Source organism: Acipenser ruthenus, chromosome 6, assembly GCF_902713425.1.
Source record: "Acipenser ruthenus chromosome 6, fAciRut3.2 maternal haplotype, whole genome shotgun sequence".
In the NCBI taxonomy this organism is placed as follows: domain Eukaryota; kingdom Metazoa; phylum Chordata; class Actinopteri; order Acipenseriformes; family Acipenseridae; genus Acipenser; species Acipenser ruthenus.
This window is the reverse complement of record NC_081194.1, coordinates 20,159,310-20,183,217: the sequence shown is the minus strand read 5'-3', so window position 1 is coordinate 20,183,217 and position 23,908 is coordinate 20,159,310. Positions and strand designations below refer to the sequence as shown.

General features: G+C 36.1%; 1 protein-coding gene across 4 annotated transcripts; it reads left to right on the top strand.

The window, feature by feature from the left end:
- The first annotated feature begins 918 nt into the window (after positions 1-918).
- Positions 919-12,987, top strand: LOC117410432 (MFS-type transporter SLC18B1-like). 4 transcript variants are annotated; one of them, XM_059025196.1, is made up of 14 exons: positions 919-1,075; positions 2,249-2,391; positions 2,926-3,021; positions 4,129-4,202; positions 4,481-4,616; positions 4,865-5,021; positions 7,216-7,352; positions 7,778-7,879; positions 8,094-8,185; positions 9,331-9,426; positions 10,146-10,220; positions 11,885-11,978; positions 12,248-12,297; positions 12,801-12,987. In XM_059025196.1, exons 1-14 carry the CDS (start codon positions 1,045-1,047, stop codon positions 12,886-12,888), a joined length of 1,371 nt encoding a protein of 456 aa, XP_058881179.1. In that variant the 5' UTR covers positions 919-1,044; the 3' UTR covers positions 12,889-12,987. The 4 variants fall into 4 exon arrangements, with proteins under 4 accessions (XP_058881179.1, XP_058881180.1, XP_058881177.1 ...); XM_059025194.1 differs by having other exon boundaries at positions 921-1,075; positions 4,469-4,616; XM_059025195.1 differs by having other exon boundaries at positions 922-1,075; positions 2,252-2,391; positions 4,469-4,616.
- Positions 12,988-23,908: the final 10,921 nt, after the last annotated feature.

Genomic DNA, 23,908 nt, shown 5'->3' with positions numbered 1-23,908 from the left:
ATAAAAATCCCGTTTGTAAAAACAGAACAATTAAAAATAGCACAATACGAAACATAGGCCTATATTGTAGGGTACACGGGGGAAGGCAGGGCTGAGGTGACACGAAGACATATACGCTCCTTGCAAAGGAGCAGGTGACAGGCTAATTCTCACCCCGGGTGAGTTCTGTTCTTAGCTAATCCTCACCCTGTCAGGCCAATTCTCACCCCCGGGGCTGTGAAGGTTTTTTGAGATTTTAGCAATCAGAAAGACAAGAGGATATGTGTCCTTGTGTGATTTAACCTTTTTGTTATGTTAATTAAATTAAGATCTATTATTTTAATTTAATTTACTTAGTATCCTTAATTTTAGTCACACAGTGAGATTCACGTTGGTATGTGTGTTTTAATGATAGTTACGTTTACATTGTAATATTTTAATAAGTAGTACATTTTATACACACACACACACACACACACACACACATCTGTAACCTATCTGTAACCATATATATAAATAAAACAAAATGTGTAATTTGTATAATAATATAAATGTGAAATTGGTAAAGTGAGTTAAAAAGTAAAATTGTACTATATACATGCATAAAATATGATAATGTTGAAATAACCTATTGTTTTGTGTACTACATACATATAAAGTATCATAAAAATGTTGGATAACCTATTGTTTTGTGTGCAGGACACGTGACTCTTATTTTGATGCTTTGCCCAAGTCTGTGTCAAAATCTGCGTAGAATGCTCTCCGTGAACGCAGAATACTAATGGTGTTACATAACCTAATATATTTACTGTGGGTGACAGTGACTTGCCCTAAACATAAAAAACAGCTTTATCACAAATAAAAACAAAAAGACACTGTATTTTGTGTCACACTCATATTCTTTAACAAATGCAGAATAAGGTAGAAATACGCCCCCTTTGATTGCTCAAGAAGAGTCTGTCCGCAACCTATGAGCTTTAACCCTAGTATAAACTCCTTCAAAAACAAATATCGGAAGGGGATTTATTACTACACTGTGAATATTTTCTCTATGTAAATTCAGTCATGAACGGCAACACCGACAATCACCTGCCAGGTCTGTATAACAACCCTTTTAGTCGCTTAATCGTAATTGAAATCAATTTAATTGAATGTTATGCGTACTATTTCTAATTAAATCTGATGTGGGCTATGTCTGTGTCTAGTCCTGGGCGAAAACGTAAAACAAATGTACACATACACTCTCACGTTGTCTTGCGTCAAAAATGCAAGGAAGTCCATTTTCTAACAGGGTGTAGGAGTGGTGAATAAGCATTCACAAATAATGCTAGAAAATAGTCACTCGGAACTGAAACCTCCCTTCATCTCCCCTGCAATGCCAACCCCACTTAATGGCGTTTTACGTTTGTATTCTCCGTCTGCGCGGGATGCAGAGTTTTATCGTTTGAATTTATTGAAACACGTTGCACATTTTTGAAGTGTAAAGTAATTTTACAAAAATGTGGAGATTTATACCGGGTTACGACACTGATTGAAGACGTCATTAACATACATGCAGTCCCTATACGGTCGGGACAGTCCCGATTTCCTAGCAAATGTCCCGCGTCCCGATGCATAGGAAGAAAGGGCCGATATTTACCCATAGAAAAAAAAAAATCATTTAGTTCAAATCAGCATGAAGTTTTAACATATACTCTCATGTAATGGAAATCACGAAAACCACACGCTGTGCTCTTCGTGCGGCTAACACATTTGCTGATCACTAACTTATACAAAGGGAAGAATTCTGGAGGTGTCAGGCGACATGTGAAACTTTACTTATGTGTGGAGAATTGCTTATCCAATTGTGATAAAAAAAAAAAAAAAATCCAAAAACATTGTTAAGACATTCTTTAGCACAATTATTGGAAGTATAAGAATCTAGGGCAAAGTTCACAGATACTGTGAGGGAGCATTTCTTGGGAGTGACAGGGAGGAGAGAGAGCAAAGGTAGCCTATACTAGGATTCATAGTAGATACCAACTACTATGTTTTTCAAGCAAATGCCAAGTCAGTCACATTTTCAAGAAAACTGACAAATAAATAAAAAAAAAACTGGCATTTCCAAATTTACATTAAATACTGTATTAATAGTATGGCTTCTGGTAGACTTCTGTGATATAATTTTGTAGTTTATAAAATATCTAAATTAAGTTCTTTTTTTAAAATTATGTTGCAATCCTATAATTCTGTAGATAGTGTTAAATCATTTTTTTTTTTTTTTTTCCAGCAGATAATGATGCTCCAGATGAATCAGCAGGGGGAACACAAAGGATGTCAAAAACCCAGATTCTTACCCTTATGTCAACTGCATCTGTAAACTTTAGTTCTATGATATGCTATTCCATTTTAGGACCATTTTTTCCAAATGAGGTGGGCTTAACTGACTGTAAAAATGTCTTTGCACCGCTGATGACCAAAACAAAAGGAATTAATATAGGACATAAGGATATTCTGCAAAATGATATGAGAGCAACCGGGTATTTCATTAAAACATGATTTATTGCTTCCAGGGAGATGGAGCTGTCCTAAGGGAAAGCCACAGATGTTTAAAATAACAAATCTGCTTTGTTTGGATACAGATAACTAAATGATTATTTGAAACAGATTATATAAACTCATTGTTATGGTATGATATGTTGTAAAAAGTTTACTTTCTTCAGGCAGAAATCTTTTCTCAGTCACATGGAGGTTCTTGGGTCACCAATGTGATCGCATGAAAAACTGATTTCCTGTGTTTGAATATACAGCTTTGACGAGGGAGGTTAAACACTTTCCTGTTCATTAAACACATTTTGCATTGCGTTAATCACATTTGAAATTTAAATAGGTGCTCTAGTACAATATAATGTAATGCATAATTAACTATGTATTGTATTTCTGTATTATTCAATTTGAATGTTACAGGCTGTGAAAAAGGGTGCCAGCGACACCACTGTTGGACTGATATTTGGATGCTACGCCTTCTTCAATCTACTGGGCTCTTTAATATTAGGGAAATATGTAAGTCTTAGGAATCCTGTATTCCTGTTTCATATATATATATATATATATATATATATATATATATATATATATATAATCCAGGGCTGGCAATGGAGCGTGAAACAAGTAATGTGATTGGTTGAGCAAGGTTCCAGCTGCATGGATAGAGTTGGCGCCTTGTCACATATTCTAAATCACTGCACTGCCTAACAGAATTTAAAGTATCGGACGGTAGCCATCTTGCTTTTACAGTTACAGATGTAAAGCTGTAACTATGAAACTGAGTGACCAATTACCTGCAAAAAATCCCAAAGTAGTAAGTAGACATGCTGATTTGGACGAAGAACAATTAAAATAATAATAAATAAATAAAATAAAATAAAATAAAATAAAATAAAATAAAATAAAATAAAATAAAAAAATAAATAAATAAATAATAATAATAATAATAATAATAATAATAATAATAATAATAATAATAATAATACATTTTATTTGGCGGACACCTTTCAGGACACTCAAGGACATCTTACATTAAAAGTAGACCTACATCAAGTGTAATACATAAAGTCATAAAATAAAATGTATCAATCAACAGTGCAATTGAAAATCTAAAAATCTAAAATCAAAGGACCAGACAAAACAGGACAGATAAAAAAAAGGAAGGAGGGGTTTGGTAGAGGATACTAACCCGGTTTAGGGTAAGGTTTTAGGTTTAGGGGGGTAGGGTTGGGAATAGGATACGGACCTAGCTTAGGGTAAAGGTTTGGGTTGGGAGGGCACATAGGGATACATAGTGATTAATTTTATGTTCCAATAAAATTAATTTTCTCAGCTTAACTTAGTGTGTAGTTCAAAGTTATAAATGGGACTACTTTATTGGCGTAAGGATATTTAATAAATAAACAAATATTTTTTTGCCCTAAACATGATTTATTTTCTTCAAATCCACAGTTTGACCTGGATTATAAATGCAATAAGGCCCCCGAGGTGTCCGTATATTTGAAGTATACGGATGGCCTGCCGGGCCTTATTGCATACATATATTATTGACAAAAGTTTTGGCTAATGCCACTGACAGTGTGTTGCCAACTTGCCATACTGTAACATTTTGTTCCCTTGCAGATTGTACAAATTGGGACAAAATTTATGCTTATTGCTGGACTGTTTGTATCAGCATGGTGTACAATTATTTTTGGGTAAGTCTATAAATTTATTGCTTTTCTTAGAAGGCACTGCTCAGTTTGGTAAAAAAAAAAATGAGACAAAAATTAAAATAACTACATATGATGTTAAGTATTAGTTCCAGTTGTTTACTTATTCAATATATTTTATATTTCGAATTTCTTGAATTTCTAGGACTTATCATTGCGTATCAATTAGATTTGTTTTGAAGTGTGCAAAAACAAACAATGGTAGATATAATAGAAGATTCATTCTTGTTTTTTGTTATGTTTACCTCTAGTCTGCTTGACAGATTGCCAGATGGAACAGTTTTTATAGTTATGTGCTTCATCACAAGATCCATAGATGCAATAGGCTTTGCTGGAGCAATGACATCATCTTTTGCTACTATTGCAAAGGTCTTTCCGAACAATATCGCTACAGTGTTTGTGAGTAGAACAAATAAAAAAAGCTGTAACTATCACTGGATTCTGGTCAAACCCATGAGAGTGAATTTAAATATACATCTAACAGTGGATGTCTGTTTCTTCATGGTATTTCAGGGTCCTATTTTAATGATTTACATGACTATATTGTAACCATGACTGTGTGCATTCTTTTAATGTTATGCAGTTGCCATTTGTAGGAATTACTGATACAGAATTTCAAACATGCTGACATTTTGTTTTCATTTCAGGGATGTTTGGAAATTTTCACAGGGCTTGGTTTTGTACTAGGGCCTCCAATTGGTGGCTTTTTGTACCAATCGTATGGATATGAGATCCCTTTCATTTCACTGGGATGTGTTCTTCTTTTAATGGTGCCATTTAACATGTGTGTTTTACCAAGCTACGGTATGTCCTATTGTGAAATATTTTTGACTAATATAGCCTCACCTTTTGTGTGTCATCAGCATTAAAAAAAAAAACTTTAGTGTTCGGTTATTTTTAAAAGGGTTATCAAAATGTGAGCTATTGAAAATGGAAAGTGTTTAAGAAAAAATGAAAGGGAAATTAATCTGCATTTAAACCCCTTTGTAATAGTGTTCAGGCAACAGTGTTCATTGTGAATGAAAGAAAAGCTTCTTAGCAACACCACATGGGCTGTTGTTTAAACTGTGGAATAAGCCAAGATAAATCGAAGCTGCAGCGTCCCACAATGATGTTCAAGTTTACACTAATAGACAATTCCTTTTTGTGTGTGTTTAGTTTGAATTAGGGGTTTTAATCTTGGCATTTTCTTTTAATCGATTAATCACCGTATCTGGACGATTAATTAATCAATTAGTCACACCCCATTGCTATAATATGTAATTGTAGTGAAAGACAGCTTAAAGTAACACTTGGTATTAATGCTATTTTGTGCAAACATTTATTAATGACACCTAATAGTTAACAGGCAACTTTAACAATTTGACAGTAAATAATGTTTACTTGCATGTAAGCTGAATATGTCATAATTAAGACTTAGACTTAGTCTATCGCTGTAAATGTACTGCCATGGTACAGATTTAAACTAATAGAATACATTGTTTAAAAGAAAAATCAACTTACTTGCGACACAGATGAGAAGATAAACTCATAGTACTGCCATGAAAGGAAATCTTGCAACTTGTTACAATCACTATTCGTAATTGTATTAACTCCATTACAAAAATTAGTCAATTATTAAAATGCTGCGCTCACGTTTTCTCGTTCTTCATTCCAATTTTAAATGAGAAAGTAAGGACATGGAGGATTTAAAACCCCATTTAATTGTTTCACAGCAAAGCCCCATAAATGAAACAGATTTTACTATTATTATTATTATTATTACAGTATTGTTATTACAGTATACCTGTGACTAGTCTTTAAATAGTGTTAATGCAATTACAAATAGTTATTGTAATGTTTGTCCAGCTTATTTTTTTATTATAACTTTATTTATGATTGTAATAAAGATTTGTTTAATAAAATGCTGCACCCGTTTGCTCGTTTTCTACATTCTACATGCAGCAAATCCTGTTAATTTAAACTAAAAGCTAACCCCCCCCCCCCCCCCCCCCCCCATTTATAAACTGAAACTTTATCTAAATCTGGACTTGTGTTTTATTTTATTTGTGAACAAAATGTATTTGATATTAAAACAAGCCGCCACTACACTTTCAAATGAAGGAGGGCTGGGCGACAGTCGCCGAGCTACGATAGGTCTGAAACAACACAAGCTCTGTGGACAGGGTTGGTCAGATTTAACAGGGGGTTGGTCAGATTAAACGTGATCCCTGCCTGGCTGGACAGTTGATCGAGTCATCCTAGAGATCCACCGAGTCTGCCATTTACTGTGGAGCTTTTACAATCGCAAGGAAGTCCGAAAAAATATTTTCCAGTTTTGGCGCCTCCCTAATAACCTGAAAAACACTGTTCTGAGCTATGGCAAAATGTTAGGTATATCTCCCTGTAACCCGTCTTTTGAAGTACTCTCCGCCATCTTTCTGGATTTCTTTCTCACACACTGCTTTTTGCTACAGCACGTGGGTAGACTAGATTAGTCGATCAATGATTTTTCTTAATCGATCAACACCCACAGACATGATTAATCGATTAATCGATTAAAACCCCTAGTATGAATACATTCAGCCAGTTTAGCTGTCTAAATTTTATCAGAAATCAGTCATTGTGGTCAGTTTGCTTATATTTACATTTTCTAAAGGTTGTTTTAGCTATTAGTAAAACTCTGCCAGGCAAGAGGCTCTTTTTTTACTTGTGTTATATATATATATATATATATATATATATATATATATATATGTACTGTATATGTAAGAGGATTACTAGTAATGCAGGTTCGTTATTCTGTAACAGTAACAGTAACAAATAGTCTAAAACACCCAGGAACAACTGTAGCATTTTTAGTGAAAATATTAAATTGTGCTATGATCTTATAAAGCAAAATCAAATCTACTCTACTTCAATATTTGAAATACTGTAATAAAAAAAAATAGCTAACACGGACCCGATTATTCCAAACACCCTAATAAAATGTTGTATTTTGTTTTCTTTTAATACATAGATGCCACTCCCAGCAAAGATTCTTTTTGGAGGCTTTTCACTCTGCCGAAGATTGTGCTTATATGTTTCGTTATCTTTGCTATGAGTTCATCTCTTAGTTTTCTGGATCCAACCATGTCCCTCTTTATAAAGGAAAAGGTAAACCTGAGATTCCATAATAGCCCTAACCAAGTTTTTTTTTTTTTTTTTTTTTTTTTTAACTAATGCCTCATTTTACTGCTTATTATTATTCAGAAGTTGGATTTGCTTTGATTATTTATTTGATCTTTATTTTATTTCTATCAAATACCTTTAAATTCAAAATACACAGTCTTTTGGCATGTTTTGGCATTTGCCATTTTTCCAAATCCACCAAAACTGTTTCTGTAAATACTGTATCCCTCCAGAAAATTTGGACAGACAAAATGGCTAGTTCAGCAGAAAGTTTTTGAAACATCACTGTCTGTATGATGGCTAATGTCCTTTTTTACATAAAATAAAATTCTATCAAGTTACACACCGTAGTCTGATGCAGTAATAATAATTTTGACAGAAGCTTAATTATGCTTTTCCTTTTTTTGCAGTTCAACATGCCATCACATTATGTAGGACTCATATTCATCAGTTTGGCATTGTCATATTCACTATCATCGCCTTTATTGGGAGTAGTTAGCGACAAAATGCCTGTAAGTAAAGTTTTTTTGTTGTTTTTTTAGTCATTTAAATTATAAATTGAACACTTTCAAAGTCATTTAAGCACTGCAGAATTTAACACACCAAGGGTAGCCAAGACTGTGGGTGTCAAATTTGAATCAAGGGTCATAAAATGTATGGGTATAAATATATGGGTATAAATCTTTGGGTGCATCAGCGTGTAATTTCAAGTTATGTTTATTACAGACCCTTCGAAAATGGCTTATGGTGATTGGAGGAATGTTATCGGCCGTTGGCTTTTATTTATTAGGCCCTGTGCCAATTTTTAACATCAAAAGGTATGTTTTTTAATATAGTGGAGGTAGTCATACAAATCCCAGAGTGACATTTCATGACACAGATAGTTTTGTATTTAGAGACATGGCAGTAGGGAGGCATACCTAGACAATGCAGTGGCGCAGTCACGTTTGATTACAAACAATGCAGTGTTTCCTGCATCATTGCACTATCCACGCTGCATAAGTGCCTAATCACAAACGATGTGATCAAATTCAAATTACAAGCGGATTATTTTACATTGGTTGGTATAGGAATGATTTTGTCCCAGTGGTTTTGATCACTATATGCGGTTGATTCTTATATCAGTGATTCTTATAAAAGGACTGCACTGTATTAATGAATGGCAGAATATATGGAATAAAGAAAAAAAGGGTAAGCAGTTTTAAGGGGCCCAAAGTAAGATTAAAATTAGGGAAGTGTGGTGTGTGTGGAATAGAAATGAGGAGGTAGCATTAATAAGGCTTCTTATAGGGCATTCAACACTTAAAGAACACTTATATAGGATTGGAGCGCATGAGAATGGGTTATGTATGGAATGTAGTGTAAAGGAAACAGTGGAGCATATGATGGTGGAATGTGTTTGATATAGGGAGGTGAGAGAAGATATGTGGAAAGAATTTAGGGCATTCAATATTTCCAATAATTTTTTTAATGGTGGTGTAGGTGATGGAGATAAAATAGATAAAGATATTATTGGGAGTATTGGAAAATATATTAGAAAACCAGAAGATTTAAAAATATATAACCTATAGATATTTTAAAATAAGTGTTCACAGAAGTTTTAGTTGACAAACCTGAACACTAAGTGGCGACAGTAAGTTTTGACAGAAACATGGTGGCCATAAACCAAATAGAGGAAGGAGTTTGGAAGGAGTGTGTGTGCTGTGATTTTTGTAAGGTTTCAGCTTGGTAGTGAAGGCGAATGCCCAGCCTACAAGTGTGTTATTCTTCTGCTTGAACCTTTGTCCCTAGTGCCGTGTTTTGTTTGATTCTGTGTTTTGTGTTATTTTGTTTAATAAAGTGTGCAACATCGCTTTAAAACTGCAGCTTTCTGTCTCCTAGGTCTATTTCCACCCTGGGCCGTGATGCTACCCTATCACACTGACCTATTTTTTTAATTTGAGATTGTTCTTAATGTTTTTAGCCAACTGTGGTTGTTTGTCCTGATGCTGGTCCTTATTGGGTTTTCGTTAGGCATGACAGGAATCCCCACTTTCCCTGAGATCCTCACTTGTGTAATGTAAGTAGTCTGACTTGCATTAACCTTTTTTGCATGTGTGAAACAGCTGTGTAGTGTAGTTGCTACTAAGATGTATTTAAATACTTATCTGCAGAAGGAGTTGTTTCTATTCATGAAACCAAAACTATTTTATTTTAATAATCCTTGGTGAGATTTACATGTAGAATAAAAATGTCTTGTGCTATGCATGTAGAAAAAACAACTGAGATGAGTTTGAAAAATCAGATTTTCATGAAAATCTTTTCATACTGCCAGAATAAAATGTTGACATTTGAAATGCTATCATTATTAGCTTAATTGATCTTCTTTGTAGGTGTCCTCTTCATTCAGAAAATGGGGACCTTTATGTGCTGTTTGTGTCCGTCCGGCTGTGACGCTTTACAAAGTGAATGTGATAACCACCTTGATTTTGCATCAGTCTTCACCAAACATTTATCATACACTCCTAGTCTGCTACAGATGTTTCAGATTGCATTTGGCATAATACTATGTGCACTGGTTCTTATTCATATCTGGTTTTCAAATGCTATTACAACACAATATAAAGAAAATAAATAAAGAAGGCCCATGGGAATCTATGATTTCATTTATAACTGGGTTTGTTTTCTATTGTGAGAAAGAAAACACATTTTCTGTGCATATATTATATTTGTATAATTTTATTTAAGTATATATATACTGTATATATAATTTTATTTTTTATTTATTTTTTTTTACAGCGAAAATGGATTTGAGGAGGGCTTAAGTACATTAGGCCTTGTGTCTGGTATGTTCAATGCAGTGTGGTCATGTGGGTAAGTCAAACCCATTTTTATTAAAAAATAAAATATATATTACAAATTATTAATTAGTAATTAACAGTAAACCTAGTAATCATCAGACTCAAAACATAGAGCTAACAAAAAGCCTTACAGGTCATTCTGTGACAAATCACCCAACAGGTAACCTTTTTTTGGGGGGAAAACCCCAATAATAATGTATGGGAAGGTCAAAGTCTCTGCTTTACATATACAAAGTTACTGACAGGTAATATGTTTTGTTTCCTTTTAAACGTGACCAGTACATTGCACTTTTTTTTTACCTTCAGTCTTTATGAAATGTTGGATTTCAAACCCACAAATGATAGTCTTGTGAAAGCTGAAGTGAGACTTAGGCATTATCCACTGCATAGCATGATTTCAAGGGGTATGCAGCATTTTTCATCATTCTCTAGCCAGTGATACTGCCTTGATTTCCTCCCTGGGTGCTTGGATTTGATAGATAAATCAAAGTCTCTAAACTCTTCAGAGATTTTCAATCACGTAATGGAGTTTGAACTACCAAAGCACAGCTCCTTGAAAAATAACACGTCTACTGCACGATTTCTGAAATAAATCATTTTTTTAATCATTTAAACCTTTTGTGTACATCTCAAAACATGTGTGTTCATTTGTGTACATGGCAGTTATATCTCCTTTTTAAACGTGTTTATTTATATATTTATACCACAGTAGTGGATACTCTCACTGGAGTGGGATAATAGGAGTAGGAGAACATGCTTATCGGGACTACGTTTCAGTTGTCTTTGCTTACATTCCAATCCAGTGCTGTGCTGCTGAAATTCGGGACAGATCTGGGTGTCAGTAGTTCAAACATTACTGCCACCTATACATGTTTTATAACAATTTTAAAATGGGCATAGATGCAGAAAGACGGGTCACGCTCTACCTCCTGCAGAAAGACGGGCCAATGTAAAACTACGACATTCTTTTGAGCATATGAAACGTTCTCTTTGAGCCGGTACAATATGAATGTGTGTAATGGAAATATTGTATAGGTGGTTTCTTAGTATTTTGCAGTGAAGTTCAACGGGCGGTCAACATGTTGATTAGGCTTCATAAACTGAAGGATCTTGAAAAGGTCAAGAAGGAGGGTAATTTAATTTGGTGTGAAATTTCGATGACTCGTCACGTTTATGACATAATCTCATGTTAGGGGAGTCAGGAAATATACCCACTAGACTTTCCTGATTAATTAATTGATTTAATATAAAACAAAATGTACATATTATATTGCTATTTATGTAAAATATATACTTGTGGTATAAACAGAATACTGAATGATCGTTTGTTGTATTCCCCTTAGCAGTATGTCCTTACACAAACCACTTGCTCCTATCGGGGCTCGTGATTTGCTGGGACATCCACCTGCGGTGAATAAAAACTGTATACCACGAACGATCATTCAGTTTCTCTCTCTCTCTACATAGGAATTGTTTTGAAAAACGTTTTTGCTGGGAGAGATATAAAAGTCCACGGTTTGTTTTCAAACACTTTACCTTGACAAAGGTATGTTAAACTTACCAAACTGTTGGGAAGTTGGCTCGTAATGGATTTACTGTATTTTAAGTAACTCCTGTGTACAGTAAATATTTTATGCCACAGTAAATATTTTAAACCACAATGTTTTGTTTTTATAGAATGTTCCTTGGTCCAACACTTGGTGGATTCCTTGTAGAAAAAATTAATTTTGAGTGGTCTTCAGCCATTCAAGGGAGCATTGTGTTAATTGCTGTAAGTACACAAAACAACTCAGTTTCTTTTTTTTATTATTTATTATTGATTTTCAGTGGTATGTTGTTGCATTGATTATAATGAATTTGCAGTAGAATTATTTTGACCAAACGATATCAGTAACCATAGTGACACTATAGTATGAGAGTTAAAATAAACAAAAAACATAATAAAAAATATAAAAAATGATGCGTGTTACTACATTAAAAAAAATATAAGCCTTTCATTTGAATATCAAAATAATTAATCCTAATTCATTTTCTTGTTAGTCCTCCCTCCTGGGTATATACTTCATCATAGAAGGAAGGTGGAAAAAAAGGTAGGTGTGATCTACAAGAATGCCTAAATGTTTTTATAAATCTGCCTCAGAAGTTGTAATTTTACAAACTGCCGCTGAACTGTCAAGTTTGTATCTCGCAGACCATTTAAGATAGTGACTTCATATTTCCAGGGGTAATTAAACTTAACATGTTAAATGTGTTTAGTGACCTTGATTGCTGACCCATTATGACCTGGTCCATTCTTTGGTACAGCTGTGCTCACCTGCAACTTATAAACAAACATTTATTATTTTTTTGATCAATATGAAAATGCAGTATGCACATAAATACACAAAAACAAAGTGCTTCTAAATTGAATGCCCCAAATTCACAAACACTGGATCATGTTACTATCTTTCACATCATTCCACTCAAAGTGAGGTATCCACTGCTTTCAGGTCCAATTGCTTCACACGAACGTTTACATTTACGAGGCTGATGAGCAACATTGAATATATTATACCCCAATGATAATTAACACAGAAACGGCTCTTTATTCTAGGTCTCCTCCAACATCTACGACTGGATCAGATGAAGAAACATCTCCTCTGTTGCCCAATGGCATAGAGCCTAACTATAAACTCTCCTGAACAAAATGTATTCATGTTTCAAATGTATACTACAGCACATACTGTAAGATGATCTGTTTTTGCTGCTGTACAAGAATAAACAAGTGCATGGAAGCAAAATCTTAGTAGCCCACTACTAGCCTTTTACATAATAAGTTTGCAAACAATGTTTTTACTACATCAAAATAATTTTATTTTGTTTCTTTATTCTTTGATCTTTATTATTATTTCTTTCTTAGCAGACACCCTTATCCAGGGCGACTTACAATTGTTACAAGATATCACATTATTTTTACATACAATTACCCATTTATACAGTTGGGTTTTTACTGGAGCAATCTAGGTAAAGTACCTTGCTCAAGGGTACAGCAGCAGTGTCCCCCCACCTGGGATTGAACCCATGACCCTCCTGTCAAGAGTCCAGAGCCCTAACCACTGCTCCACACTGCTGTCTGTTATAATCAGAGTAGTCTGTCTCGGGGCAGCCAGAGACGATTGTTTTAACCAGGTCCTAGATTTGTTTTTATTTTAACGTAAAATGTCATGTACAGAATAATACAATAATTGCCACAAAAGAAATGACAGCACTCCGTTTTAGTAAGGAAGCAAGTACCACTATTTTTAGGCTTTTATATTGCTCTGAAATGTTATCTACTTAGGTTTATTTAATGTTCAAACAGGTCTGCAAAATGTAAGTGAAATTTTATTCCATTACCTGTGTTGTTTGTTTTATTGCTATATGTATTAGTAAAGGCAACTGCTCACGCCCCAGCACTTAAACCCACTTGTCTCTGAGTCTCTCTAACCCTTTGCCACATGGTGAACTGTGATATTTTTCTTGACAATACGATTATCGATACAGTGTCATATCGATAAATCTTTATCTATTACTGTGAAAGACTCGCCCTCACCACCGTTCGTTGCCCCTTTAAAAAAACACTGACCCAACACAGAAATGGATTTTTGAAGCGCGGTTGCGCTATTTTTAATGAAACAAAAACAAAAATAAACAAAACAAACACCTAGCTCTCTTTGAGCACTAACTAAAACAAAACAGGAACCTAAATTAAACAGGACTGTTTACCTGTAACAAAACAACACACACAAAAAAGGCTTCACACTACCTTTTCTTTTAATTACAGCTGTACCCACACACCAGCACAGTCAGGCCTCTGCCCTCTTCAGCAGCCGCTTTGAACGGACTGACTGCTCTCCTTTTAAACCCTGCACCTGGCTCTAATTTTCAATAATAGCCAGGTGCAGGTACTGATTAAACAATAAAACAATTAAACAAAAACAATTAAACAATTAAACAAAACAAAAGTGTGCCTTCCGCACATGTTTTTTCTGCAGAGAGGTTTTAACCCCCTCCCTGCCATCTCACAATTACATATACGTGAGCCTGCATTAAATTGTGTCTACACAATATTATTTATCATGTATAGCAGCCTCACCTACCATTCACTGTGTTCAGGGTGTTTTTGTTAAGTCCACCGGAAGCTGAATGGAGGCGGGTTATTAATGTTGATAATTTCATCAGGGCGACAGCGAAATTCGACCTGCTGTGGACAGTTTAAAATCCAGTGTGGACTCGCCTCATGTTCTATAAGAGACACGCGATGTGTAAAATGTGTAAGGCTTGAATTTGCAGGGCTCCAGACTAAAAAAGTTGCAAATTGTATTAATACTTGTACTGTGATTCTTGAAATGTAAATGCGACAAAATAAATTGTAAACAGTTGTGCTGCCTCTCCCTTTAAAAGCATGTGTCAATATCTCTGAATGTGCTATGACATCGGTCTGTAAGAGGGAAAAAAAACGCATATCACACATTTGAATAAACTGAAGTGCGAGAAGGACGGTAACAAATACACTAATACTAATAACAATTTCATCAAGTACAAATGCTTGTAAGAGAGGTGCTGTATTAAACCAGCAGAATACAGTATCCCCAGTTTCATGCAACAGTTGTGATGGTGACCAAACGTGGTCGTGTTGTGTTAACATTTAGTATTTAATATCATAAATAGCAGAACCAACTCACTGCAATTTAAACTTCTTGTCTGTTCGTCACCTCCCGGGGTTGCCTAGAGATGCCTGTTCAGCATCACCTGGGGGTCCTTTGAATTTCTGTTGCTGGAGCCTGAGAGGAGGGAGCTACAGAGAAGGGGGGAGGAGGTGAGGAAACCTCCTTGGAGTTGTTGGGAGGGAGTCGTGAGTGAACACTGTGTTTGTTTTATGGTTATATGGATCAGTGAAGGTGAATGCCCAGCCTGGCATTAGTTTTGTCTTTACCCTGTTAATTTTGCTCTGTGAGCAGTGTTTTTGATTTATTTTGTTTAATAAATGTGTGCCCCAGCGCTTAAAACTGCAGCTACTGTCTTTATGAGTCTGTCTAACCCTTTGCCATCCTGTCACACTCAGTAATGCAATTACTTTGTAAAAATGTGTCTTTTGCCACTTTGCTTATTGCAGAGAAACTACGATGGCAGGGATTTAAAAATACAAAAGTGATGTCTACTTTTTGTGTCTAAATGCACACAAGAAAAATGTATAACTTTAAATACTGTGTGACAAACAAATTAAGGCCTTCACAACCTAGTATTCTGGAATATGACGGTTTAACATATAATATATATGTATTAGGTATTAGGTTATAATACTGTCTACTTCAAGAGGAAACTGCAGAATTAATGTGTTATTGTTTTTGTTTTAAATGCTCCTACAAATGCTATTGTTTTTGTATCTCTTTTGGGCTGCTCCTTTTCTGGGTGGTGTAGATTTAAAAGCTCTTAATGTTAACAATAACACCTGGAATGTTGTCTTTCCCGGTGTGTCTTCAGAGGAAGTACACCCACACACATTTTTCTTTTATTAACAGGAATACATTATTGTGAAACAAGCTTTGCAACACAAAGGTATACCAAATTCTACTTAAATGTGTAGCAGATTTAAAGTTAGGAGAGTTAACTAAGCATTCATTCAGTGTAAAGGTTTCTAGAGCATGTTTTTCCTTTTAATACACAGTCCTCCAAAGCATGTGCCGTCAGCCAACTGCTTTTTTTCACACTGCGGACTCACCATGCAGCCACCCAAGAGCTACAGCATCGGAGGACAACACAGCTCTCAGGCAGCTTACAGGCAAGCCTGCAGGCGTCCGGCCAGATGACGGGTCGCTGGTGCGCGGTGAGCCGAGGACACCCTTGCCAACCTAACCAGCACATCCTAGGATAGGGCACATCCTGCACTCCACTTGGAGTGCCTTTACTGGATGCGCCACTCGGGAGCTCCATATGGTGACCTACTTTTTAATGCTACTGACACTTCTAATGTATTACTTTTCACCTTATGAGGGGTAATATATTAGTGACCTATCTTATTAGTTTTGCAGTTGTCTTGTGTTTATAATGTTTTGTGTTATTCCCTACCACTTGCAGTACTTACTATCTCTATATAATTTATGGGACAGTATTTCCCTAAATATCACAGTAGGATATACATCCCCAATGTTTTAGAGGCATTGGACAGGGATTGATTACAATTATCTCAGGTCCCATGGATGCCCTGGAAAATCATGTAAATTTAAAATGTTTGTACATTGAACAGGTTTAGAAAATCTAGCTATCTCTAGTTGAGAGGTGTGGCTAGCCGATCCCAGGAGTATGTTACTAAACCTGTTCTACTACTGATACTATTAAGTATGTTTCCTTAAATGTTAAAACAGTGAATACTGGTACAACAGTTGCAACTATGGTTCTGACGATATACTATACCAGTGTTAGTGGATCCAGAGAGGTAATTATTATTTTGTTACTTTAAATCGCGGTCTTACACAAAACTAAAAATGACTAGAGACAGGATTTCCTTATTTTTTCAATATCAAGCATGTTATATATTCCTGATACAGATAAACAAAACCATATCCAACACCTGTTTTTACACATTAATTTCTTTCAAGATACAGTTTTGAAGATGTTGGCTTGACATTACAATCTTGTAACAAACACATTTCTTAAGGATATGTCTTCATTTATTTTTGTTACTTTATTAATAAGGTGAAACAGCAACAACTAGCAATCTTTCAATATCTGGATTCCATGAAGATAAAATATAATCTCATTGACGTTGCGGCCAGTAATGATTTGAAAGAAGAAATGTACCGAAAAACTGGAAAGACTGAAATAATGCCACCTCAGATCTTCAATGGAGATATCTACTGTGGAGTAAGTACAATCTGCCTAGCTTTATTATGCTCTATGCATTAGGAACCTGTGATGTTCTCAACCTTGCATTGACATATTTTGGTATAAATGTACCTACAATGATTCTGTTTCTTTTTCACTTCATACCTCAGATTGTGTGTATACATATAATAATGGATGGCAAAAGAATTAGGTTCTTCTGCCTCTTAACCAAATAAATATTGTTAGAGTTTGTTATTTATTACTTTTAATAGCATCCATTTACATATTCATTTACTAATTTGTTTTACTTATGTGGCCAGTTTGGCAGAAAAAGGGTTAAATTAGGGTTCTCTCTGGTGGACACACCCAGCTTTTTTATTTGAGAAAGCTTTGTTTGAAAGGATACCTCAGATTGGCCACTATTGCTTTTTTTTTTCTTTACCCCAGTTGTAGTTTTGCACATTGTATTAGTTTTGCACAAGTTTGGGCAGTTGCCTAGGTAGTAACCACTTGTTAAAAAAAATATTAGCATGCTAGTTTTTAATCTAGAGACACTTGTTGTAATCAAGAAAGATCAGCAGTATATATTGTAAACTTATCCCATATCTGAAACAAATGATTTAAATGCATCAAAGGAGTCTGAACATGGGACTGGGGCTGTCTCTTGTAGAACTATAACCAGGTCTTACCCCCCTGCCTAACCATGGATTCTGCGTTGGATGGAGAGGTGCCTGGGCCATCTTTGCCAATTAATGAGGTGGCTGAAGAACAAACGGACAGGGGGAGAGGGTTAATACATCCAGATCCTATGTGTACATACCTAGAGATAGAAAAATCAAGTCTTTTAATGGGTTAACACAAAGTGATGGGCATACTGTAGATATGTTTGTACAAGAGATTGAGCGTGCAATGCGGGCAGGTGGTATGTCCCAAGTATAACAGATTGATTATATTTTTTTCCCCTTTTAGAGGGTCCTGCTTTGGATGAAGCTCGATTACAAACCTCTGGTGTTCAAACAAATCCGACTGTGCTGTTAGAAGTTTTAAAGGATGTTTTTGGGGAACGTAGATCTCTGTCACAGTTGTTAGCTGCATTTTATGAAAGAAAGCAAGGGGAAAAGGAATCTCTGAGGGAATACTTGCATGTGCTACATCAACTAGCTCAATCTATTTGCAGTAAAAAAGGGTGTGTGTTTCCTGATGAAAAATTGGTATTGAGGAATCAGTTCATTCAGGGGATAGGGGATACCTTGTTTAGGGAACTACGTAAGAGAGTTAGGGAGAATTCCAGTCTTTCTTTCCTTCAAATAAGAGCCAGAGGCTTTCTATTGGGCAGAGGAGGAAGATCGTCCTTTAGTGTCCCGTAAGCATGTAAATAATTGAGTAATACAGGCTGAATCGGACGTTGAGAGTGAAGGTGTCATTTTGGGCATGAGCCAGCAAAAAGCAATGGCCCAGGCTATAGCCCAGTTGACTGAGACTGTGAAGGGGTTGGTGCAACGAAATGTGACTCATGGGGATAGCAGCAAATGTGCCTCTGTGTGATACCAAGCACGCCCTCAGTACACTGATTCAGGGCAACCAATATGTTTCTGTTGTAAAGAGGCAGGACATATTTCAAGAAATTGTCCAATATGTCAACAAGATAGAGTAGTGTCTAATGCCACTAATCCGGTGGTGGAAGGGGAAGTTAACGGCTCCCCCTTGTGTTGTGAGGCACCCCAAGCAGAATTTTTTTAAAAAGTTGTTGGGGAATGACCTACTATTAAAATAGAAATGTGAGGTGTGGAGGTCCACTGTCTAATTGATACAGGAAGTCAAGTTAGCACTGTCACTGAAGGATTCTTTAAAAATAACTTTGAAGACAAGGTTTATGTTCTCTCTAAAATCAATTGGTTACGGTTAACGGCAGCGAATGGGCTAGAAGTGCCATATGTTGGGTATTTTGAAACTGATATTCAAGTGAAAGACAAAATCATTCCTGAATGTGGGTTTTTGGTAGTCAAAGATTTTACTGATTCTCAGGGTGAGAAGCAGAGAAGAGATGTTTATGGGTTGTTGGGATGAAGGTGTTGGCAAAGTGTCCATGTCTTTTACCTGTAAAGTTAGCTACATCATCTTTGCAATCTGTAACGGTAGCTAGTCAACAGGCTGACCCAGTTAATCAGTTTAATGTAAATGGTGTATGCGGGGCAGCTAAAATAGCTGGGCATGAAAAGGTGAGAGTACCTGCAAAGTCAATAATAACAGTTATGGCTACAGGGCTAATAGGAGTAAAGGGGATTAATCAGGGGTCCTTTCAAATGCTCAGATAGCTAGAGAGGGTTCCCCTAAGATTGGGTTTAAGAGTTGGAATGTGTTAGTGACTCGAGTCAACAGTCACTAGAGGGCGTTGTTTCCTTGGATTGGACAAAAATGAATTGCAGTGTGGAACAAAGTGGTAAGCTTGAGAGTTTGATTTTTAAAAATCGCTCAGTTTTTGCCAGTGGAGATCAAGATTTAGGCTAAACTGAAAACATCAGATTCCCTTGGTAGATGAGGTTCCGGTCTCCCAGACGTATCGGCGACTGCCTTTTGCCCAATATCAGGAAGCGCAGGAACACATACATAAGTTGCTGGAGGCTGGTATTATCATAGAAAGTTGTAGTTCTTATGCCTCTCCTGTAGTTTTGGTGAGAAAAACTGATGGGAGTTTGCGGCTATGTATAGATTACTGTAAGATGAGTGATAAAACATGTTGCGATGCTTTTCCCCTTCCTCGTATAAATGAGACCATTGAGGCTATGAGTAGGGATAAGTACTTTTCTAAATTGGATTTAGCGAGCGGCTACTACCAGGTGGCAGTTGCTGACGAAGATCATTGTAAGACTGTCACTCCGTCTGGGTTGTATGAGTACACCCTTATGCCTTTTGGTTTATGCAGTGCCCCTGCGACATTTCAAAGATTAATGGAACATACAATGAGTAATTTGATTTTCCAGATTGTTTTGGTTTATTTAGATGACTTGCTGGTTTACTCTCCCACATTTGAAGAACATCTTGCACATTTACATGTTGTGTTGACCTGTTTAAGAGAAACAGGGTTGGAAGTAAAATGTTGTTTTTTTTAAATCTGAAGTACGTTATTTAGGCTATTGTATGTCAGCCTCTGGTGTTGGTACAGATTCTGACAAAATAGCTGCAGTGAATGATTGGCCTGTTCCTATGTCTGTTAAAGAACTTAGATCTTTCTTGGGATTTGCAGGTTATTACAGGAGGTTTGTTAAGGATTTTGCACATGTAGCAGGACTGTTGCATCTCCTGGTAAACCTTTGTAATTCAGATGGCAAGAAAGGAAAGAAAGGAAAGACAAGGGGGGGTAAAGTTATCAGGTCAAGATTTTGTAGCACTTTGGTCTGATAAATGTTAACAGGCATTTAGAAAACTACAAGATCAGTTAACTACTGCTCCAGTACTTGGTTATGAAGATATTAGCCTACCCTTCATTTTGGAAACTGATGCAAGTTTACTGGTCTTAGGAGCTGTTTTGTCCCAGGAACAAGAGGGGGGTTCTAGGGTCATTGCATTTGCTAGCCGGCGGTTGCGACCTACCGAAAAACATAATTCCAATTACAGCAGCATGAAATGAGAGTTTTTAGCTCTGAAATGGGCTGTAGTTGAAAAATGTAGGGGTTCTCTACTGGGAACAAAGTTCATAGCCTGGACGAGTGGACGGAGTGCTCTATAAAATGTAGGGGAGATTGACCAGTTGTTGTTGCCAGCTTCTCTAAGAAATCAGGTATTAGAGAGTTTACATGATGGTCTGGGGCATCAGGGCCTTTGTATGTGTTTTTGGCCTGGCATGTTGAAAGATTTGGAGGCATGGATAAAACAATGCCCTCGGTGTACGCAAGATGCCTCAGCCAAAAGCTAATTGGCCCATGGGACATTTTGAAGCTACCCGACCATTAGAAATTGTGGCAATTGATTTTACTTTGTTAGAACCTGCAGGGGATGGTAGGGAGAATTATTATTATTATTATTTATTTATTAGCAGAATGTCCTTGTACTAACAGATGTGTTCACTAAATTTACACAGGCCATACCAAACAGAGACCAGACGACTGTTACAGACAGCTGTTAATGTATGCCTGAGAGGATACATTCCGATCAAGGCAGGGCTTTTGAAAGTGAGATTTTATCTGAACTTTGTAAATTGTATGGGATTAAGAAAACTAGGACAGCCCCCTACCACCCCCAGGGCAATGGACAGTGTGAACATTTTAATAGAACAATGCACAATCTTTTAAGGATCCTGCCCCAAGAGAGAAAGAGACAGTGGCAAAGCACCTCCCAGAACTCTTATATTCTTACAGTGTGACCCCACATGCTTCCACAGGTTATTCTCCCTATTCTCTGTAATATGGAAGAAATCCTAGGTTGCCAGTAGATTTTCTATTGGACAGAAAAGAGGAGTCCATTGGAGATGGGGTAAATGACTGGGTGACAGCCCATAGACAGTGGTTAAAGGTGGCACATCTTATGGTTGGACAGCACCAGAAAAGGCTATTGGAGCAGAGGGGGGGTAGTAAGCCAGAAACCTTGACACTGCCATTAAAAATTGAATAATTGGTCTATTTTAGGATTTATTTATTTAGGATTTATTTCTTAGCAGGTGCCCTTATCCAGGGTGACTTACAATTGTTACAAGATATCACATTATTTTACATACAATTACATTATTTTTATACACATTATTTTTACATACAATTACCCATTTATACAGTTGGATTTTTACTGGAGCAATCTAGGTAAAGTACCTTGCTCAAGGGTACAGCAGCAGTGTCCCCCACCTAGGATTGAACCCACAACTCTCTGGTCAAGAGTCCAGAGTCCTAACCACTACTCCACACTGCTGCCATGGTAACCGACCGATGAGATAACTGATATAGTGGGGACCACCTGTACCGTTAAGCTGGTAGGGGTGGGACAAAAAAGGTTTCATGGCAGTAAACTTAGATTATGTGAGAGCCCTATACCAGCCCCAAGGAAAAGAACTGGTGTGACTCCATGTGTAGCTCAGAGGCAAGAATCAGATTCTTCAGGTGTAGAGGAGGTGGTGGAATTAAATCCTCCTACCCCTGAGTTTCCCACAGCAGTTTTGGAGCTGGGCTTGCAAGCTCAATTAGTTGGTGATGATTCTTCATCTGCAGTAGATTGTTCAACAAAACCAGTTCCTTGAAAGAGCAGTCGGAACGGTAAAGGTAACCACTCCAATCCATTCTGTTTGTCAAACTACTTTGGCATCAGAAATTATGTCTCAGGTTTGGATGCAGTTTGGTATAAGACTAATTCAAGAGGTGTTGGCAGATTCTGAGACTTTTAATCAGCATGGTAGTTGATTTTATTTTCCAGGGGGAAAAGTGTGGCCAGTTTGGTAGAAAAAGGGTTAAGTTCAGGTTCCCTGTGGTGAACACACCCTGATTTTTATCTGTATAAATTGAGAACACCTGTTGCATTGTGGAAGCTTTGTTTGGAAGAATACCTCAGGTAAGCCATGTGCTTTAACTGTTTGAAAATGTTTTAAACTGTGTGCTATGAATTGGATTAAGGAATATGTTCATTGCATATTGCTTGTGGTTTCTTGTTACAATGTAATTTGTTTTGATAATGTAGCTGTGTATTTCTTTTATGTGTTTGGTTTTGATAGTGTATATTTGTACTGATTTTGTGTTTGCTTGTTTACCCCCAGATTGGCCACTGTTGCCTTTTTTTCTATACCCCAATTGTAATTTTGCACATTGTATAAGTTTTGCACACGTTTGGGCAGTTGCCTAGGTAGTAACCATTTTGTTAAAAAAAATATTAGCATGTTAGACTTTAATCTAGAGACACTCATTGTAATCAAGAAAGATCAGCAGTATATATAGCAAACTTATCCCATATCTGAAAAAATGATTTAAATGCACTGAATTTTACTATGTTAAATAAAATGGAGAACCTGACCTTATAAAGAAAACCAACGAGACACTGATACCAACAACACCACAGCCAGGCAGACATTTAATTCTTAACGTTTTGTTACTGAGTGTACTGTCAATATTGTGAGCGGTTTATCAATGTGGGGATAAAGCTGTTGTGGTGGGTTTTTTTTTTTTTTTTTTTTTTTTTTTTTTTACAAATTATGAATAGGTTTTCATTCAAGTTGCTGGGTACATAGAATAGAAAATAGGATAGTTTTACTGTTGTAGGCAAGCAGCCTAGAAGACTGAGTAGTAGTGAAACAAGTCCCAGTTTTAAAATAGCCAACTTAAAATATCGAACACTGCATAAAATCATATAAAAAGCTTCTTTTTTAAAAGTTGAGAGTTCTTGACACCGACTCTTCATAAAGCTCTAACACATTTGTCAGACATTTACATTTTGTAAAGAACTTTTTTAGTATAAGAATACGTTTCAAAGTAACATGTTTTTCTGTCTTCGTTCAGGACTATTCAATGTTCTTTGAAGCTGTGGAAGATATGAAAGTGAAGGAGTTTTTCCAGATAAAATAATCAATAAAACCAACTCGCCCGATTTCAAGCATCCTCAAGCTGGATCTCCATTTTGTCCTCATTTGACAGTTTGTTTTACAACAACACTTTGTTTCTAAATTAAATATATAAATGTCAATATTTATATTCTTTTTAAAATGTATAATTTTGTAGTGATATAATAGCCATGCTCTATTGTCATGTAAGTGTACCTTTCAAATACACAATTTAAATGAACAGTTGGATTTTCAATTAACTGAAAAAAAGTTTTGTATTTTTTATAATGACGGTAATAGTATTAATTTTAAATTCTAATTAAGTATTAGCCCACGTTATCAATAAAGTA